Genomic DNA, 19944 nt, shown 5'->3' on the forward strand with positions numbered 1-19944 from the left:
AGATTTGAATCATCAAATTTTTAATTCCTTTACATATTTTATAATTGAGAATAAGATAGTTAAAAAAATTTTATTAAAGTATAATTGACATACAATATATTAGTTTCAGTGATTTGACATTTATTTACCTTATAATGTGATCATCATGAAGATAAGTCTAGTAACTGTTACCATGCTAAGTAATTATGATATTATTGACTATATTCCCTGTGCTGTACGTTACATCCCTATGACTTATTTTTTGAGAACTAGGAGTTTGTACCTTTTATTTCTCTTCACCTATTTTATCCATCCTCCTCAACCCCTCCTCTCTTGCAACCATCAGTTTTTTCTCCATATCTTTAAGTCTGTTTCTGTTTTGTTTGTTCACTTGTTTTGTTCTTTAGATTCCTCATATAAGTGAAATTATATGGTATTTGTCTTTCTCTGTCTGACTTACTTCACTTAACATAATACCCTCTAAGTCCATCTGTGTTATCATATGGCAAGATTTCATTCTTTTTTATTGCTGAGTAATATTCTATTGTGTATGTGAGATATATGTGTGTGAGAGATATATATTTCACATCTTTATCCATTCATCTATATATGGACACCTACGTTGCTTCCATATATTGGCTATTGCAAATAATGCTGCAATGAACAAAGTGCATATATCTTTTCAAATCAGTGTTTTCATTTTCTTCAGCAAACTACCCAAAAGTAGAATTGCTGGGTCATATGGCAGTTCTACTTTTAATTTTTTAAGGAACCTCCATACTGTTTTCCATAGTGGCTGCACCAATTTACATTCCCACCAACATTGCATGAAGGTTCCTTTTCTCCACATCCTCGCCAACACTTGTTTGTTGACTTTTGGGTAATAGCCATTCTGACAGATGTGAGGCGCTATCTCACTGTGGTTTGGATTTGCATTTTTCTGATGGTTAGTGATGCTGAGCATTTTTTCATATGTCTGTTGGCCATCAGTGTGTCTTTTTTGGAGTAATGGCCATTGAGGTCCTCTGCCTGTTATCTAATTTGATTTTTTTTGGGGGGGGAGGATATTGAAATATATGAGTTCTTTTCATATTTTGGTTATTAACCCCTTATTGGATATATCATTTGCAAATCTCCCATTCAGTAGATTACCCTTTTGTTAAGGGTTTCCTTTTCTACGCAAAAGCTTTTTATTTTGATGTAGTCCCATTTGTTTATTTTTGCTCTTGCTGCCATTGCTCAGGGAGACATATCCAAAAAATTACTGCTGAGAACATTAACAAAGAATTTACTGCCTGTATTTTCTTCTAGGAGTTTTTTGGTTTCAGGTTGTGCATTTAATTCTTTAATACATTTTGAAGTTATTTTTGTATATGGTATGTGAAAGTACCCTAGTTTCATTTTATATGTACCTGTCTAGTTTTCCCAGTACCATTTATTGAAGAGACTATTTTTATCCCATTATATTTTCTTGCCCCCTTTGCATAGATTGGCCATACAAGCAAAGGTTTATTTCCTGGTTCTCTATTCTGTTCCATTGATCTGTACCTGTTTTTTTTGTGCCAGTAGCATGCTGTTTTGATGACTATAGCTTTGCAGTATGGTTTGATATCAGGTAGTTTGATACACCCAACTTTGTGCTTCTTTCTCAAAAGTGCTGTGGCTATTCCGTATCTTTTGTAGTACCATATAAATTTTAGGATCATTTGTTTCAGTCCTGTGAAAAATGCCATTGGTATTTTGATAGTGACTGCATTGAATCTGTGGATTGCTTTGGGTAATATGGATATTTTGACAATATTAATACTTCCAATCCTTGAGCATGGTGTATCCTTCTATTTATTTGTATCATCTTCAGTTTCTTTCGTCAATGTCTTACAGTTTCAGAGTACTGATCCTTCTCCTCCTTGATTAAATTTATACCGAGGTGTTTTATTCTTTTTGATGCAGTTGTAAATGGAAGAATTTTCTTAATTTGTCTTTCTGTTTGTTATTGGTGTATAAAAATGCAACTAATTTGTACATTGTTTGTATCCTGCAGCTTTACTGAATTCATTTATTAGCGTGTGTGTGTGTGTGTGTGTGTGTGTGTGTGTGTGTGTGTGTATGGTGGAGTCTGTATGGTTTTCTGCATAGTATTATGTCATATGCAAATGGTGGCAGTTTTACTTCTTCCTTTCCAATTTGGATGCTTTTTATTTCTTTTTCTTGTCTGATTGCTGTGGCAAGGACGTCCAAAACTGTGTTGAACAAAATTGGTGATAGTGGGCATCCTTACCTTGTTCCTGATCTTAGAGGATAAGTTTTCAGTTATTGAGTGTAATGTTAGCTATGGGTTTGTCATATATAGCCTTTATTTTAATGAAGTATGTTTCTTTTCTATATCCACTTTGTTGAGAATTTTTCTTTTTTATCATAAGTGTATGTTGAATTTTGTCAGATGCTTTTTGTCAGAATTTTGTCAGATGATCATCTGTTGAAATGATCATATGATATTTTTATCCTTTCTTTTCTTAACGTGGTATATCATGTTGAATTTGTAAATATTGAGCCATCTTTTCATCCCTGGAAGAAAACCCACTTGATTATGTGTATGATTATTTTAATGTATTGTTGAATTTGGTTTGCTAATATTTTGTTGACATTTTTTGCATCTATGTTCACCAGGAATATTGACCTGTAATTTTCTTTTTTTCTAGTGTTTTTGTGTGGTTTTGGTATGAGAATAGTTCTGGCCTTGTGCAATGAGTCGGAAGCGTTCCTTCCTCTTCAATTTTTTGGAATAGTTTGAAAAGCATAGGTATTAATTATTCTTTGCATGTTTGGTACAATTCACCTGTGAGCCATCTTGTCCTGGACTTTTGTTTTTCGGTAGTTTTTTGATTAGTGATTCAGTTTCATTACTAGTAATCGTTCTGTTCAGATTTTATGTTTCTTCCTTGTTTAGTATTGGAGGGTTGAATATCTCTAGAAATTTATCCGTTTCTTTCAGATTGTACAAATTGTTGGTATATAATTGTTTGTAATGTTCTTTTATGAGCCTTTATATTTCTGTGGTGTTGGTTGTAACTTCTCCTTTTTCATTTCTGTTTTATTTATTTGGGCCCTCTTGTTGATGAGTTTGGCTAAAGGTTTGTCAATTTTGTCTATCTTTTCAAAAAACTAGCTCTTAGTTTCACTGATTTAAAAAAAAAATTTTTTTTTAGTCTATTTTGTTTTCCCACTCTGATCTTGATTATTTCCTTCCTTCTGTTAACTTTGGATTTGTTTTTCTTTTTCCAGTTTGTTTAACTGTAAAGTATTCTCCCTCTTCCTTGGAATACTTTCCTCCAAAAAAAAGCAGAAATGTTGCTGAACAAGGCAATAAACATTATTCCTTGGACATTATTTCTAATGGAACCATCCTGGAATCATAGGTTTCTCCTCATTTTAGGAAGAATTATCCCAAAATCCCTTTTGGTTTATTAAGTTACTGTTTTATTAAATTAGTCTCTACTAGTTGTGACTCCTAGCTAGTTCTAGGTGGTTGTTAAAAGGGGAAATTATGACTTCATTAGCTCCTGCTGGATGGATTGATTTTGCAGCTTATTTTGGCTCCAGGTCTCTCCATGATAGTCTTGAAATAACTGTATCTCTTCTTACAGTCATGATGCCATCAGTTTGAGTGTGCACGTTGTGTACATATATACACACATACATACTGTTGACATAGATGATAAAAGATATAGAACTCACATTATTCTGCCTTTCCTGATTTTATCAAACACTGCTATAGTAATCATTTCAGATTCTGGTGCTTTCCTGACTTTCTAAGCCACATTTACCTAAGACAGCGAAGGTAATTTATTTTCATATCTGTCTGTTGGTACCTTGGAAGGGCTAGTGTTTTCCATTTATTTGATTGTTACTACTGTTAATCATTACAGAAATCTTATTACTCTCCACATATAAATCAGGAAAAACAAATTTGATTTTTAGCATTCTAATGTGGTTAAAAAATTCATGAGTAGAGGAAACTTTTTATGCAAATGTAAGCAACTGACAGAGAATAAATATGGGCACAAACTCTTGCTATTGTAATCATCTTTTGACCTCAGCCACCCTTTGTATAGCCCAAGTAATGACTGTTTGATATTTATTACAAAGCATATTAAATCCCTTGATTAACTGAACCTTTCATTTCTCTTTTTTGTTTCTTGTAGCATGAAAATAGATTGTTCTATTATCATTCTTGCCAGGAAATTTATAAAATGTATAAAATTATTCATAAATGTATTTTAAACTGGAGATATATTAATGTATTATTGGGTGTACTGAGCAGAAAACATTTCTTTTCACATTTGAATGGCAGGCACATGATTATAAATTCACTTCCTACTGAATATTAATCATCAACTCCATATGGCTGCTGGATAAAGCTCAGAGAGGCAGCCAGGAGATGAAAATTCTTACCCTCATCGCAGACTTTTTATGTGATTTTGTTTAATATTTAAAATCGACTGAGTGACCTCTGAATAAAAAAAACAAAGAAAGAAATCATTTTTCCTAAGATGTCCAAGAGCAGTGTGATCTCAAGATGGGTTATTACTCCTTCTGCTCCGCTCTTGGCTACTGTGATCTGCGCTCTCTTGTCCTCTGCCTGCATCTGACTGTGCCTTCTTGGTCTCTTCCTTTGCTTGACTTAAAACACTGGTGTTACTTAAAGTGCCAATCTTAGTCCACTTCTGTTCTCACTCCACTGTGCATGTTTATTGAGGGCATTCTCATTCATACTTGCAGTTTATAGAATCTGGCCTGTTTTTGGACTTCAGGCCCCTCCCCAGACCATGTGTCTCACCAGGACACCACCCCACTCTGCACTTCCTTTACTCTCTCGTTCACCTTGTTACCTGTGTTCTGCCTGTCCTGTGACCTCCTCACTCTGGTTCTCCACTGACTCTCCACTCTCGAGCACTCAGCAAAGCCCCTGGCATAGAGTAGGCACTTGGAAAGTGTTCAGTGATTTAGTGCTCACAATTGAGCTCATTATTACACACACACACAAACACACATCATCTCTTTCCTGTGTTCCATCTCTCAGCGAATGGCATCCACCATCCAGTCTCCCCTACCTCCTCTCTCTCCTAACACTACCTTGCTGCTTCTTTCTGGTCCATATCCAGTCCTTTAAATTCCGTCTTCTGTGTTTTCTGAGTCCAGTCCCTCTCCTCCACCCCAGATATCACTGCCTTGGTCCTAGGCTTTCATGACTCTCACCTGGATTGTGGCCATATCTCTCAATAGTTTGTATTTCAGCCCTCCAATCTTGTCTTCTCCAATCCATCCTTCTTCATACTGTTGCCAGATTAATCTGCCTATGTCATCTGAACATGTCACCCTCCTAAATTTACAAGCCTTCAAATGAAGAAAACGGCAAACTTTACCAAGACTGCAAAAAGATCGTAATAAATGCCAGATATTTTTTTGTGCTCCTTGTATGGGAAGACAGTACCGTAACATGTCCATGCTTTCCAGGTTTATTTTTTTCAGTTTATTACAGTGCTAATCAAGATCACAAAGGATTTTTCTGAGAAAATAGTATAAAATGATTCACTTATAAATTAAATGAGTGAAAATAAATGGAACTTGAAGTGTAAGAGTATGGTCTTTGCAGTAAAAAAACTTGATGTTAAATCTCTGCTACATTAGCTGTGTGGCTTTGGGCAGTCGTACCCCCAACCCCTTCCCTATGTCTTTCTTTTTAAATGGGATTACAATAGGAACTTTTTCTCAGAATTAGTTGAGGGTTAAATAACATGACAGAATGCCTGTAGTGTATTTAGCACAATGTCTGGTACCTAGTAAATGCTTAATAAATGTTAGCAGAATGAAAATAGCATGAAAACCAGAGTCACATACATACATACATGTTTACATAACACATCAAGGTGAAAGAAAGTAATAGTGGTTGTCTGTATGGTGAAGTTATACATTTTTTCTTATTTGTGCCTTTTCTCCATTTTCTACAATTATCATTTGTTACTTTTTAAGTAGAAAATTAAAAAAAAAAATCTCTGTGTCTTCCCATCTTTACACAATAAACTCAAGCTCATTCAGTGACCTCCATAACCCCATCTCTCTCCTTACAACTTCTTCATGCCTACCTTTTTAGTCATCATGAATCCTGAATTGCTTTATTCCCTGCGCACACTCTTTCCTGCCTGCCTGCCTTGCTGTCACCTCTGCCTATAATATCCATTCCTAACTTCGTTTAATTTATTGCCGCTCCTCCTTATAAGATTTAGCTTAACATTGTTTATCCCATCAGGTTCAGCATTAGGATTCCTGTGTTAAAATTGTTTAATTTCGTGTCTCTTTCCCTCAATGGAATGTTTTCCTCCAAAATGAGGACTTTATGAGAAACTGGATGATTAAGTTATGGTCCATGCCCTCAGGTTGCTTATAAGCTAACAGGAGAAAGACATGTAAATACATGAAGGTAACAAATTTTGTAGGATCTCTAATACAAGTACCTGTGGCGTATAGAAGGGCAGAAAGAAGGGTGCAGATAGTCCTTCTTTGGGGGTGAATTAGGGTAAATTGTTCAGAATGTTTTCATTCAAGGGGTGATATTCTGCTGAATAGGTGTTTCCTGGGCAGAAAACTTGCGGACAAGTGTTCTAGGCAGGGCATGGGAGAATGGTCTCACATTCAGTATGGTGATGAGTGGAGTTTGAGGTGGGGTCTGTGTGGTGCTTGGTACATGGTAGAAGCTCAAAAATATCCCAAGTGAGCACTGTACCCCTTCCTGGTATCTGTATATGGGCCTCAAGTTTTGCGAATCCCAGAAGCTGCATATACTTTTTTTTTCTTTCTTTTATGTTTACGTGCTTCTGAGAATTTTTCTGGGAGAGGATCCTTGAATTTCACTAGATTTTCCCAAAAATGTCCCATTGCATGGCCTATGAAAGGTTAAAACCACTCTTTTGACAAATATTATATCACTGGAAATGGGTGAGGTGAGGGGCAAAGGACAGAAAATGATTAGAAGATAAACTGTCCCCGGCTGCAGCTGGTGGTACGCACCTGGGTATCCACAGGGCACTGACTCACTTGTGGGAGTCACTGAGGGCCAGGTTGCAATGGACATTTCTGGTAATGTCCCACGTACCCTTTTCTTGCTCCTTTCAAGCCCCTTTTGCAAGCCCCTTTACAATGAGTAGTCCAGTAATTCCACTTTTCAAAATCTACATAAAATGGCCTGAACTGTGAATATATATATTTATACCTACAAATATCTCACAATATTATAACAGGAAAAAATCTGCTGCACACTACATTTGCAATAACCAAGAAATGATTATGTAAATTATACCTCAGTGTTCTCCTGTATGTTCTACAAGGCTCCAACTACCCGTCTATGGCCATTTCCTCCGCCAGATTTAAAGTCCTAGAAGGCAAAACCCACATTTTGTTCACTGCCTTCACCATCAAGTCTACGTCATAGTGAACACAAAATAAATATCTGTTGAATGTGGGAGAGAAATGCTTTCAGGTAAATTCTACATGGTGGAATATGATGCAGCTATTAAATGTGGTTTGTGAAGCACTTTTAAATACGGGGAATGTTGATGATGCAGAAGTTCTGGAGATGGACAGTGGTGATGGTTGGCAACGTTGTGACTGTACTTAATGTCACTGAATTGGACATTTGAAAATGGGTAAAATGGTCAATTTTGCATTAGGCATATTTTTGCCACTAGGAAAAAAAGAAAAAGGATTAGGGAATGCCTATGAGGCAAGTTAAGTGAAAAAGCAGGATACTGTGTGTCTAAACTATATAAAATTACACCTGCACTTTTAAAAGGCTGGAAAGAAGCACACTAAGTTATTTATGGTCAGTTCATCTTTATCTAGTAGCATTAGGGGTGATTTGTGTTTTATTTGCAATTTTCTGTATTTTCCAAAATATCTACATTGGCCCACATACAACATTTATAATCAGAAAAAAATGCGACACAGCAGACGTCAAAGATAGAAAGGTTTGATTACTAGCGGGTTTGATCTAGATGGGAACCATTCACCTTGCTATGCTCCTTGATGTACTTGTATACTGCATACCATCTGTGCTTGCCTTCACTGTGGAGACAATCCAAAGGTGTGCCACTGGAGTTCAAATTTTATCTTTATCATATTGGAATGTATTTTTCTTTTCTTCTTTTTGCTATGTCAGAAAGCGTGCATTATAGATTTGCTTCTTCGTACGTTGGCTTTGTCCAGACTGTGGGGTATTAATAGATGGTTGGTTTGGACATACACATGCCCAACTGGATCAAATGTGCACTTGGTCTGGAGGTGAAGGCTTTCAGGACCTGGGATGGGCCAGTAAGGAATACCTCATAGAGACGAAGGCATCCAGATGGCCTCAGTACATGCTAGGTGCATCATACTTACGGATACATTAGAAGCAAGACCTTTGGCGTCACAAAGACTCAGGATTGAGGGAACATAATACAGACCTCAGATTGCCACCTATGATTGTCATTTTGAGTGCTCCTGGCCTCAGTTTCCCCACAAATAAAGGGGGATAATTATATCTACCCCTTAGTAGTAAATGGGATGATGTTTGTAAATCAGAGACATATAAAAACTGAGATCCTGTTGTCGGTAGGTGCTCAATTAGTATCAGTTTCCTTCCCTTCTTTAGATTAAGTGTCTAGTCTAAAAAAAACACAGTGTAAAAAAAAAACAACAGTTGCTAAACACGACCAACTATCTATAACTAATACAGTTGACATCGTAGGCATATAGGAAGATATTTTCAATAACCTTCTAATTCACCCCATTAATTCAGAAGCCTTCACAATACAGTTCAAAACAATTTTCCTATTCCTTGTTCTTCAGTAATGGGAAAAGACTAATCGCTGTTCTCCGTGTATTTCCTAGACCATGAAGCCCCCCTTCGGTTTCTTCTTCAACATTCCCATTTTAAAATCTTTACGTTTGTGGCTCCTCTGAACCCTCTGCAGGCTCCTCCCGACATTCTGTTAGGTGGGGGTGCTGTGAAACCCTGTGGACAAGGCTGAGCATCAGGCAGGTGCCCGATTCATGCATCCCAGGATAGAACTTTGAAAAGTACAACTAATCATCGTGCTTCTGAAGGTAGCTTGACTTTGGGCGATGGATGAGGGTGTGTGGGTGTTCTGAACCAGAGCCAAGTGTCATCACCAGTGCCTTCCACATCTGCTCCTGTAACCTTTGTCATTTGCTTTGCCTTGTGGTTATCAACATTTGTTTAGCTAGCTGATAGCATCTGATTGCATCAGCCTCCATATCGTGACAAATCCCTCCCTTCAAAAGAGCAGCCCCTATCTCTGTAGAGATCTGCTCCCTTCCTGATTAACTCTTTTACTTGAGTGCCTCACTGGGCAAAGGATAATGGAAATCTTCAGCTGTTCAGAGCTTCCTTTGTGTTGGTTGAACTATGAACTTCACTACCTTCAGGCTGGAAAGCTCAAGTTCATTCTTTCCGTAAACACGTACTGAGCCCAGCACTAAATGCTGGACATTCGAAAATAAGCCGGTCTTGCCTTATGGAAGAAAAGAATATCAACAATTACACCACAGTGCAGTATGTTCGAGAACAAAGGTATGTACAGGGTATTATTACAGCTGCACAGCAGGGCAGAGCTGCACGTCCTGCCTGGGCAGGATTCTAAGAGTTGGATAATTCACACATCTCTTTACCGGCCGCTGAGGAATGAATGAGCTGACCTATGGAGTCTCTGGGGGGTTAATGCTGTTGCAAGCCTTTTAATGCAGTCTATTTAATACCACTGCCACTGAATTGCTTTGGTTACTCTATTGGCTTTCTTCTCCTCCTCACAAATTTACCTCCTCACTTTATTTTCAGAATTAAACATATGGTGCTTCCATTCTCTCCCAAGTCTTTCCACCCCATAATGTTTCCTGCCCTGGAGACTTGCTTTGACTATCAGGGAAAGAACACTGTAATGGCTTAGTTGGAACAAACAAAAGAGGCAGGAATGAGCCTGCTTGCTGAAAGGAACTAGAAAAGGGTACGTGGGACATTACCAGAAATGTCCATTGCAACCTGGCCCTCAGTGACTCCCGCAGGTGAGTCAGTGCCCTGTGGATACCCAGATGCATCCCACCCGCTGCAGCTGAGGATAGTTTATCTTCAGATCATTTTCTGTCCTTTGCCCCTTACCTCACCCATTTCCAGTGGTATAATGTTTGTCAAGAGTGGTTTTAACCTTTCATAGGCCATGCATTGCTTTGGGAAAATCTAGTGAAATTCAAGGATCCTCTCCCAGAAAAATTCCCAGAAGCACGTAAACATAAAAAAAGGGTATATACAGCTTCTGGGATTCACAAAACCTGAGGTCCGTGTACAAATACCAGGAAGGGGCACAGTGTTCACTTGGGATATTTTTGAGCTTCTGCCATGTGCCAAGCACCACACAGACCCCACCTCAAACTCCCTCATCATCATACTGAATGCGAGACCATTCTCCCACGTCCTACCTCGAATACTTGTCCCTAAGTTTTCTGCCCAGGAAATGCGTATTCAGCAGCATGTCACCCCTTGAATGAAAGCATTCTGAGCAGTTTACCCTAATTCACCCCCCAGGTGAAGAGAGACTAACTGCACCCTTCTTTCTGCCCTACTATACAGGTACTTGTATCAGAGATCCCACAAAATTTGTTACTTTCATGTATTTACATGTCTTTCTCTTGTTAGATTATAAGCAGCCTGAGGGCATGGACTGTAACTTAATCATCCAGGGCCAGTAAGAGGTGTTCTTTTGGAATGCTGGTTATTGTTATTCACTGTGCCATTCTCAAGATGAGGAGCTTCCCCCTAACGTGTCCACTGTCTATTACACTTATGAGCTCTCCTAACTTTTCTATACATGTGTATCTAACTTGCATTTGGCAGGACTGTGTGAAGAGATGGGACTGAGAATTAAGTGTATCCACCTGGGAAGAGCTAGGGAGGGCAGAGGGAAAGTGATTGTGGCTGCGGCTGACTTATGTCACAGGTAATATGCAGACTTGCCAGCTAAGTGTACGCGCTTCAGAGGCTATGGTTTGACTCATGCTTGAGGGCTGTGCCCATGTGCATGCTGACGTTGCTTGGCTTTCTTTTGTAAAATTCCAGACTTGTGAATTTGAAGCCCACTGTGAACTAAAAATAGCCTTAAAAAAAAAAAAAAAGCTTGTTTATCATCTAAACAGTGACTCCTGGCCTGTTACCAGAGCAGGAAGAGACCTTTGGATATCTTTAATCTTTCCTGTTCAGACAACAGATGAAGATTCTGATGCTTGAAAAGTTAATTAATATTCTGAAGGAAACCAGTTGGGTAAACATAGAAGAGGGATTGAAACTCATATCTCTTGATTTAGCTGGTGGTCACCATGTGATCTGCCCACGTTGTCTTAGCCTTTGTTCTTCCTACAGGATTTTTTTTCTTCTTTTCACTTTTAAATTCCTGATTTTGTGCTCTGCTGTTTGTTCTAAGATGTTATTCATTTTCCGTGTTGAATACATGTATGTGCTGGCTAATGTCTATTAACAGTCGTCACATTATGCTGATGTATTTGCTTGCCTCATTCTGCTTTGGACCTTAGCCTACTAATTGGTTTGACTGCTGAATGCTCTCTTTATCTTGGCATCACTGATGATTGGAAATTTTCTGTTGGCTCTGGCAAAAATAATCAGTTATGTCTCATTTTGCTTTCTTTGGATTAAGTGATGTCTTCTTTTGACCCCTTTGCCTTTTTTGTGTTAGTCCCTTTGGGCCATTTTTTGGGGTTTTGATTTTTTATTGATTTTAAGAAGTAATACACCCTCCAGTGATAATAGTAAATGTGGACACCTGGTGTAGGGCCAAAGAATAAACAGTTTTTAAATAGATCATTAATATTGAGAATAGGAATATTACCGCAGATCTCTGATGTATTCATTTCATGATGGCTAATAGATGATGGTTAGTTAATAAAGCTTTATCGTGAATAAACATATGTATATATATTTATATAAATATGTATGTACTTTTTATGTATAGTGAATCTTCCTTATGAGGTCAAATTTTCCAAAAAAAAAAAAAAGTTAGCATTGCTTTGTGTTAGACAATGTGCCATTATCTTCAGTAGAGCTTCATATCTATATAGTGACTCTAAATATAGGACCATAGGCCTTCTGATAATAATTAGAAAAGGGAACTTAAAAAGCAAAGTACCAAATTTGGTCTGAGGCTGTCAGCCCCAATATGAAATGATTATTATGCAGTTGGAAGATCTCGTAGGTTAGATTCTAAATAATTTCTGGTAATCAGTATCTCAAAATAATTCACATAGTTATTAGGTCCTTTCATTTATAAGAGAAAGGAACGATTCCTCATTTATCTTAAGTCTTTTATGTTGGCAATTTCATTCTTAATTAAAAAGGCATTGGCATTTTCATTATGAAAATGGTTTTCCCGGAGCTGAGTCCATTAATGCAGTGTTTCAAAACTGATTGGCATTAGCCTGAATAGTTATTTTTATACAAAAGCAACTTAAAAATTGATTTTGTAGTATCTCAATTTTAAAGATCATTTCAGACATCTGTTCCTTCTGTGTTGGGTCTACTATAGTGATGTATTAAGTTCTGGAGATCTAAGGAATAAATATAGCACATTCTACTTCCAAGAAAGATGGATAGCCATTGCCGTTCTAGTTTAGAGGACTTGAGGAAAGCCCAAAGAGACATACCCTGGGCTCTATACCTCACACTTGTTCTCTCACTCGTTTTCTTTTCTATCTTTCAGTATGGAATAATAATAATAGTTATATTTCTTAAGTGCTCATTGCCAGGCCATGTGTTATATCCCATTTAGTATTTACAATAGCCCTATTGCTGTAGGTAGTACAATGTCCATTTGGTAGATTAGGAAGCTGAGAATTTTCACAACTAATCACTTAAGTAACCTCCCGATGCCCCTTGATTAGTTGATTTTGGTCATTTCCCTGTCACTTCTGGTCCATTGTACATCACTGCTGGTCTTAGCTGTGTTCTTTATAACCCTCTCCTTCGGAAGCACCCTCAAAGACTCCACCCTGATAGGGATAAAACCCAAACTTCAGTACAGACAGGTTGGCCCCACTTCTTTAACCTTATATCCCCACAACCTCCTTGCAAGAACCTGCACTCCAGACTTACCCTAAGGTGATCTATACTGTGTGCTTTCCCACCTGTTTGGCCTGCCCCACTATGGACAAATGCCTGCTCTTTGCCAAGTACTCTGTTAGGCTCTTAGGTACCCAGTTCTTGTCTTCAAAACTTTACACTCAGTGGCAAGACAGACCTGGACATCAATCACTTCCCCTTAACCTTTATGTACCTAATTCCAGATTGGTTTAGAGCCCTTGCCCTTGGTGAAACTTTTCCTAACCTTTCTAGGCAAAAATGATTCCACCCTCTTCTGAATGCAGCGTGAGCTGGCTATCAAATATTTATCTTGAAGTTTTAATCATCTTTTCATGTGCTTAGATCTTAATCCACTTTTAGGTAATAGATTCTATAGGCAAAGTCTGTGATTTTAATGTATCTTTGATCTCCGAACTCTAATATTTAAAGGGAAGATTGATTAATTTGTAAAAATCTATAAAATTTCATAAAGAAAATTTTAGTTTTGCACTACCATGCTTTTAATATATTGTATTGTGATCTGAGACCGCATGTATTAAAGTATAAAAAAATTAGATTGGCATACAAATATGGCATATCATTTGTTTTTCTGGATTTTTAAACCCTGGTGCCAAGGCGTGTTTTTTTTTTTTTTTTTAATTAATATTACTGTGGCACCTTCCTTTTCATTAGTTATCAGCACAGGAAGAAAGCCGTTTGAATATAAGCCAAGCCTTAAAAAGACACTAATAAAATATACTGAGCTCTAGTCCTTTGAGTTGTGGGATTTATTAAAATTACCATAAGAGATAAATGGCATGAGCAAAAAGAGTTCTGTTCTACTCCTGGCTCAACGCACTTCACGGGGTGGTCCTGATTTAGTCAGAAGCACTGTGAGCCCCAGTTTCTTCACCTATCAGATGAGGCCATCTGCATTTCAGCGACGTAGTGGGTTTTTGACCCATCAAAGATTTTATGGGTGCCTCTCTCCATGTTGTTTGTTCAATTTCATCCGTAAGAGTACGTTTATTTATGTATTGTATTAGTTTGCTAGGGCAACTGTAACAAAACACCCACAGACTGGGTGGCTTAACCAACAGAAATGTATTTTCTCACAATTCTTGAGGCTTAGGCTGTAAGTCCAAGGTCAAGGTGATGGCGTGTTTGGTTTCTTCTGAGGCCTCTGTCCTTGGCTTATAGATACCACCTTCTCACCATGTCCTCACATGGTCTCTCCACTCTGTGTGTGCACATTGCTCGTGTCTTTGTGTGTCCATATTTCCTGTTCTTATAAGCATACCAGTCAGACTGGATTAGGGCCCACTCTAACTGCTTCATTTTAACTATCACCTCTTGAAAGACCCTATCTCCAAATATAGTCACATTCTAGGTACTGGGGGTTAGAGCTTCAACTTAGGAATTTTGAAGAGACACAATTCAGCCCGTAACATCTATTTAAAATAACATTCCATTCTCTTAAATTATACATAGAGAAGCTAGTATTAAGAAGAAACCAAATATAGCCTTCCACCCACTTAATGCCTATTATTAAAAAGAGGAGCGTGTAAGTACATGAAAAGATAATTCAAACTGTATTGAAGGGTGTAAAAGGAAAGAATGTTCTCCTGGCCGCCTTCTTCTACACTAAGGCAACTTCTTTTAATACATTTACACAAGTGTTTGCCATATAGAGACCAGGTGCTTCCCCCCCCCCCCCCCCCCACATCTTAATGTATCATTATACAGAGTATAGATCTCTATCTGCATTGGCTTTCTTTAAAAGGCTACATAGTATTTCATTGTGTATATACCAGATTTTAATTTAACTAGTCACCTATTAATGGGCATTTAAGTTGTTTCCAGGTTCCCTCCTCCTTCCCCCTCACTTATAAACAATAGAGTTGGAGTCCTTTTAAAAAATCCAAGAATACATGCAAACTGTCAACAGATATATGAAAAAATGCTCCATTTCACTAGCTATTAGGGAAATTACAAATCAAAACCACAGTGAGATACCACCTCAATACCTGTTAGAAGAGCTATTATCAAAACAAGTAATAACAAGTGTTGGAGAAGTTGTGGAAAAAAGGGAACTCTCGCATACTACTGATGGAAATGGAAATTGGTACAGCCCCTATGGAAAACAATATGGAGGTTCCTCAAAAAATTAAGAATAGAATAACCATATGACCCAGCAATCCCTTTTCTGGGTATTTACGCAAAAAATCTGAAAGCATTTATCCATAAAGATATATACAGAAGGTGCCAAAAAAATGTATACACATTTTAAGAAAGGAAAAAACTATTAAATTATGCTGATGGTAACCACTCTGAGCACCTCTTATAATTGTAGAAGTCAAACATGACTTGTAGTCTTCTTCTGTTATTCATATATATTGAGTATTACAATTTTAATACAGTTTTTTCCTTTCTTAAAATGTGTATACATTTTTTTGGCACTCTGTATGTACCCCTATGTTTGTTGCAGCATTATTCATGGTAGCCAAGACATGGCAACAACCAGTGTCCTTTGATAGGTGATTGGATAAAGAAAATCATATATACAAGAAGATCATATTAACGTACATATATACAATGGAATACTACTCAGCCATAAGAAAAGATGAAATACTGCCATTTGCGACAACATGGATGGATCTTGAGATTATCATGTTAAGTGAAATAAGTCAGACAGAAGAAATCAAGACCCATACAACTTCACTCACACGTGGGATAAAAAACTGAAAGCAACAAACGACCAAGACAAACAAACAAAAACTCATAAACGTAGACAACAGTTTATTGTTTACCAGAGGGTAACAGGGTCGGGGGCAGGTAGTAGAAGAGGGTAAAGGGGATCAAATATATGATGATGGGAGGAGAACTGACTCTGGGTGGTGAACACACAGTGCAATATATAGATGATGTAGAATTGTACACTTGAAACCTGTATAATTTTACTAAACAGTATCACTCCAACAACTTTAATAAAAATTAAGGGGGGAAAAAAAAAACATGATGGGAAGAATAATGATGAGCCATGTAACAAAAATAACTAGCCCCTGATTTTGGTGAAGACAGCTTTTGTTTTTTACCTGTCTGTTTATGGGTTCTTACTAGAGATGTTGTGAAAGGTATTTCAGTCTTCCTTACCTTCCAGTACCTGACCGTATGCTAGTAAGTCTCTTTCCTGCATAATGTGAAAGGAGGGGCTTTCCTTGGCAGCTTTAGGTCATCTCTACACAGCAGTCCTTCCTCCTCAGGAAGAAACCTCTATTGAAATCACTAACAGGCATAGACTATTTTTAGTTTAGTAAAACAGTTTTTTTTTTCTTTCTTTCTTTTTTTTTTTTTGTAAGAATTGCTGTTTCCACACCCATGGCTGCACATGAATCCTTTCTAGCTGCTTCCACCCTTTGGAGAGGGGCCAGCTTTCTAATGGAATGTGAGCAGTCTTACTGCTTATCAAGATTTACAGTTGAGACCAGAATACTCAGCACTCACTGGATTTGCAGACCCTCCACGCTCACAGTGCGGCTCTGAGATTAAGTGCAGTACGGAGGCCCCAGTCCTGTTTGCCAGTCCCTCCCTCCCTCCCCAGGCCCAGGCTCTTCGCCACAGGTATCATCTGGCATTATATTATAAGCTGTGCCATGGTGCAGATGTTCTTTTCTGAAGAATCACTTTCATTTCGGACTCATTTTAGGAAATGAGGCGGTCTGTCAGAGGTGTTCTTCATTTCCAGACCCCTGGAGAGTTCATTTTCTCCTGGGATTTCTAACCACATGTGGGCAGTGCTTTATTTACCCAGATGTGAGAAATAACACGAATGAACAGTCCTCTTCTAAAGCAGCCTTTGATTCCCTGCAGAAGTCGATGTGAAGGCCCAGAGGTAGCTTGTGCTTTTACTAATGTAAATATTTCTGAGGCTTTGGTTTCATGATGTTTGTGGACATGCTGTGTGTACGGGCTTTGGTGCAGGAAAAATATAATTTAGCAACAGATTTAAAAGGTAGTCTGGAGTGTTTCTAATTACTGTTTGTTTAGTTCACCATTGCCTAATAAGTGGATTTAAGTAACCTTGGGGGTAAAGAATGTAATGTTCACATTATAGTCAACCATGCAAATCAAATTCTAACTATTGCAGAGAATGCACCATGGAGTCATTTTAGAGATGTGTTCCGTTGAATTCTAAACTTAGAACTGAGAGCATTTTGGAATGGGCATTTTCTACCTGTCCTTCACCAACATGAAATTACGCACATGCCCAGAATCAACCCTACTCTATGGTACAACCCCATTTAAAATCCATCAGTGAACTTTGGCATTCTGTCCTCTTTTTAATTTGAAATAGGATTGAGAGAGAGAGAGAGAGAGAGAGAGAGAGAGAGAGAGAGAGAGAGAGAGAGAGAGAGAGAGAGAAACTTATGAGCTTCCCTTTCCCTCCTTTCCCCCTCCGTCAGTGGCCGCAATAGGAAGTTGAAGTATGGAGATGGATTAGAACAGTGGTTCTCAACATTGGCTGCACTTTGGAATCAGCCTGGGAACTTTAAAACATGCGAATGCCCCCGAGATTCTGGCCTAATTGTCTGAAATGCAGCCTGCACTGGGATTTTTAAAAGCGCCACAGAGGATGTGCACTAAGGGTTGATAACCACAGACCTTACATTCAGTGGTTCTCAGTCCTGCTTGCGTATTAGCAATACCTGGAAAGCTTTTGAAAGACATGCTGATGCCCTACCAACTGAAACCACATTTCTGAGGGAGGAAGCCAGTATTTTTAGAAAACTCCTAAATGGTTCTTAGGCACAGCAAGGGATAAGGTCAACCGACGTAATCTAACCATCCTATATCACAGGTGAGGAAAAATGAGAACTAGAAAGGTCAGATGGCTTGCACAGGTTGTTGGTGGAGGCAGGTCTGGAACCCAGGTGCGATGCCTCCAGCTGGTCTTTCGGATGCCCAACACCGCCCCCTTTTATTTGTCTGTTGTGTTTGTTAATGCCTCCTCATCCTTCACGTGATGTTCCTGCCTCCAAGAGGCCTTTTCTGAGACTTCACACTCTCCCATCCAGTCTGGGTAAGATGCCCTTCCTTCATATTTGAACAGCACCCTCACTTACCTTTTTCCTCGTGAATGGTCAACTCCATGAGGACAGAGCCCATATCTTTGTTGTCCTTTCTGTTCCTTGCTGGCACGTCATTGGGTCCCAGATAATATTCGTTGAGTTGAAATTTCCTAACTTTTTATTCATCAGTTAGTCCACATGGATTGCTAAAAAGTAATAATAATAAAATAATAATTCATTCCTATATGCTAGTTTCTGAAAATAGCTTCTGAAAGCAAAAGTTATTTCTTACCTGTCCGCAGCCCACTGTGTGGTGGGTCAAGATCTCATACACAAAGACTTTCCACCCCTGCCTTCCAGGAGAGACCTCTTTGGCAAAAAAATATGTTTATCAAGGGAATTTTTATGACAAAATAATGAAAAGATTTCAGTGACTTTACATGTTGCTCAATGTACTTACAACAACCAGGGACTTTTGAATAACATACTTAAAGTGTATATGACATAAACAAAAGCCAGCACGTGGCATTATCTTAGGACAAAAAAATTGTATGAAGAAAAATAATGCTATTTCATGAAAATATGTTTGAAGGACTAAATTACTTCTTTACCATATTGCATATATAACTGAGCAGTTGAGTTAAATCCTTTGGCTTCTCTGGATTAATATGTTAAAGTCTTCAATTAATTTAAAACACCATTGATCTTCTGTCATCCCACTTTATGTAGGGTCATGCTTGGCTAGTGCCTTATTTTGGATGTGCAGTGTTTATGTTTACACTTGTAGCTATAACCGAGGTGTGTCGCAGAAAGCAGGTTGCAGCCAGTATGAGGAGACTCCACGTACAGGTAGCAGAAAGTAGCTGTTTTCCTGTTTGGAGAATTCAGAGTTAAAAGCTTTTGGAGCCAAGACTGCAAACAGGCCAGTGTAGTGGGGTAGATGTTAAGATGTTGCAGACGGGAGAGAATAATGACCAGAGTATGTGAAATCATTTCGAAGTCTTAATAAGACTTGTAGGTTCATTCTTTATAATTGGAAGTCTTCATATTCCAGATGAGTGGCAGAGTGGCAGCATATAAGTACAGCCACCATTTATCAGAGGAAATCTTCCTAAACCAAATATTCTTAAAAATTTTAGGAGAAAGCTAAGTTATTTAGCTGGAGGTAAGTGTACAATGTTTTTCTATTAAAATACCTCTGAATGCAAGACCTGAAATCATAAAATTCCTAGAAGAAGACAGGTGGGAAGCTCCTTGATGTAGGTCTTGGCAATGATTTTTAAATCTGACACCAAAAAGCAAAAGCAACAAAATCAAAAATAAATAAGTGGGACTGCGTCACACTAAAAAGCTTCTGCACAGCAAGGAACCATCAACAAAATGAAAAGGCAACCTACTAAATGAGAGAAACTATTTGCAAGTCATATATCTAAGGGGCTAATATCTAAAATATATAAAGAAGTCATACAAGTCAATAGCAAAAAGAACAATGCAATTAAAAAAGGGTAAATCTAAATAGACGTTTTTCCAAAGAAGACATATAGATGGCCAACGAGTACCTGGAAAAGTTCTCAACACCATTAATCATAAAGGAGATGCAAATCAAAACTACAATGAGGTATCACCTCACACCTGTTAGAATGGCTGTTATCAAAATGATACAACATACATAACAAGTGTTGGCGAGAATGTGGAGAAAAGCGAACACTTTCGCACTGTTGG

At 38.1% G+C, this 19944-nt stretch overlaps 1 protein-coding gene across 3 annotated transcripts in view; it reads left to right on the forward strand.

Moving 5' to 3' along the window:
- The window catches only part of ANO6 (anoctamin 6), a 209399-nt gene that overhangs the window by 61352 nt on the left and 128103 nt on the right, over positions 1 to 19944 (forward strand). The window contains exon 1 of one of the 3 annotated variants that reach the window (XM_019748416.3): positions 9387 to 9607. The exons of the other annotated variants lie outside the window; for them this stretch is intronic. Within the exon in view, the coding sequence (XP_019603975.3) occupies positions 9592 to 9607 (16 nt within the window). The 5' untranslated portion in view covers positions 9387 to 9591. Of the gene's footprint in view, positions 1 to 9386; positions 9608 to 19944 lie in introns of those variants that run through there. 3 annotated transcript variants of the gene reach the window in all.

Source organism: Rhinolophus sinicus, chromosome 1, assembly GCF_057876585.1.
Source record: "Rhinolophus sinicus isolate RSI-liver-muscle chromosome 1, RSI-T2T, whole genome shotgun sequence".
Lineage (NCBI taxonomy): Eukaryota > Metazoa > Chordata > Mammalia > Chiroptera > Rhinolophidae > Rhinolophus > Rhinolophus sinicus.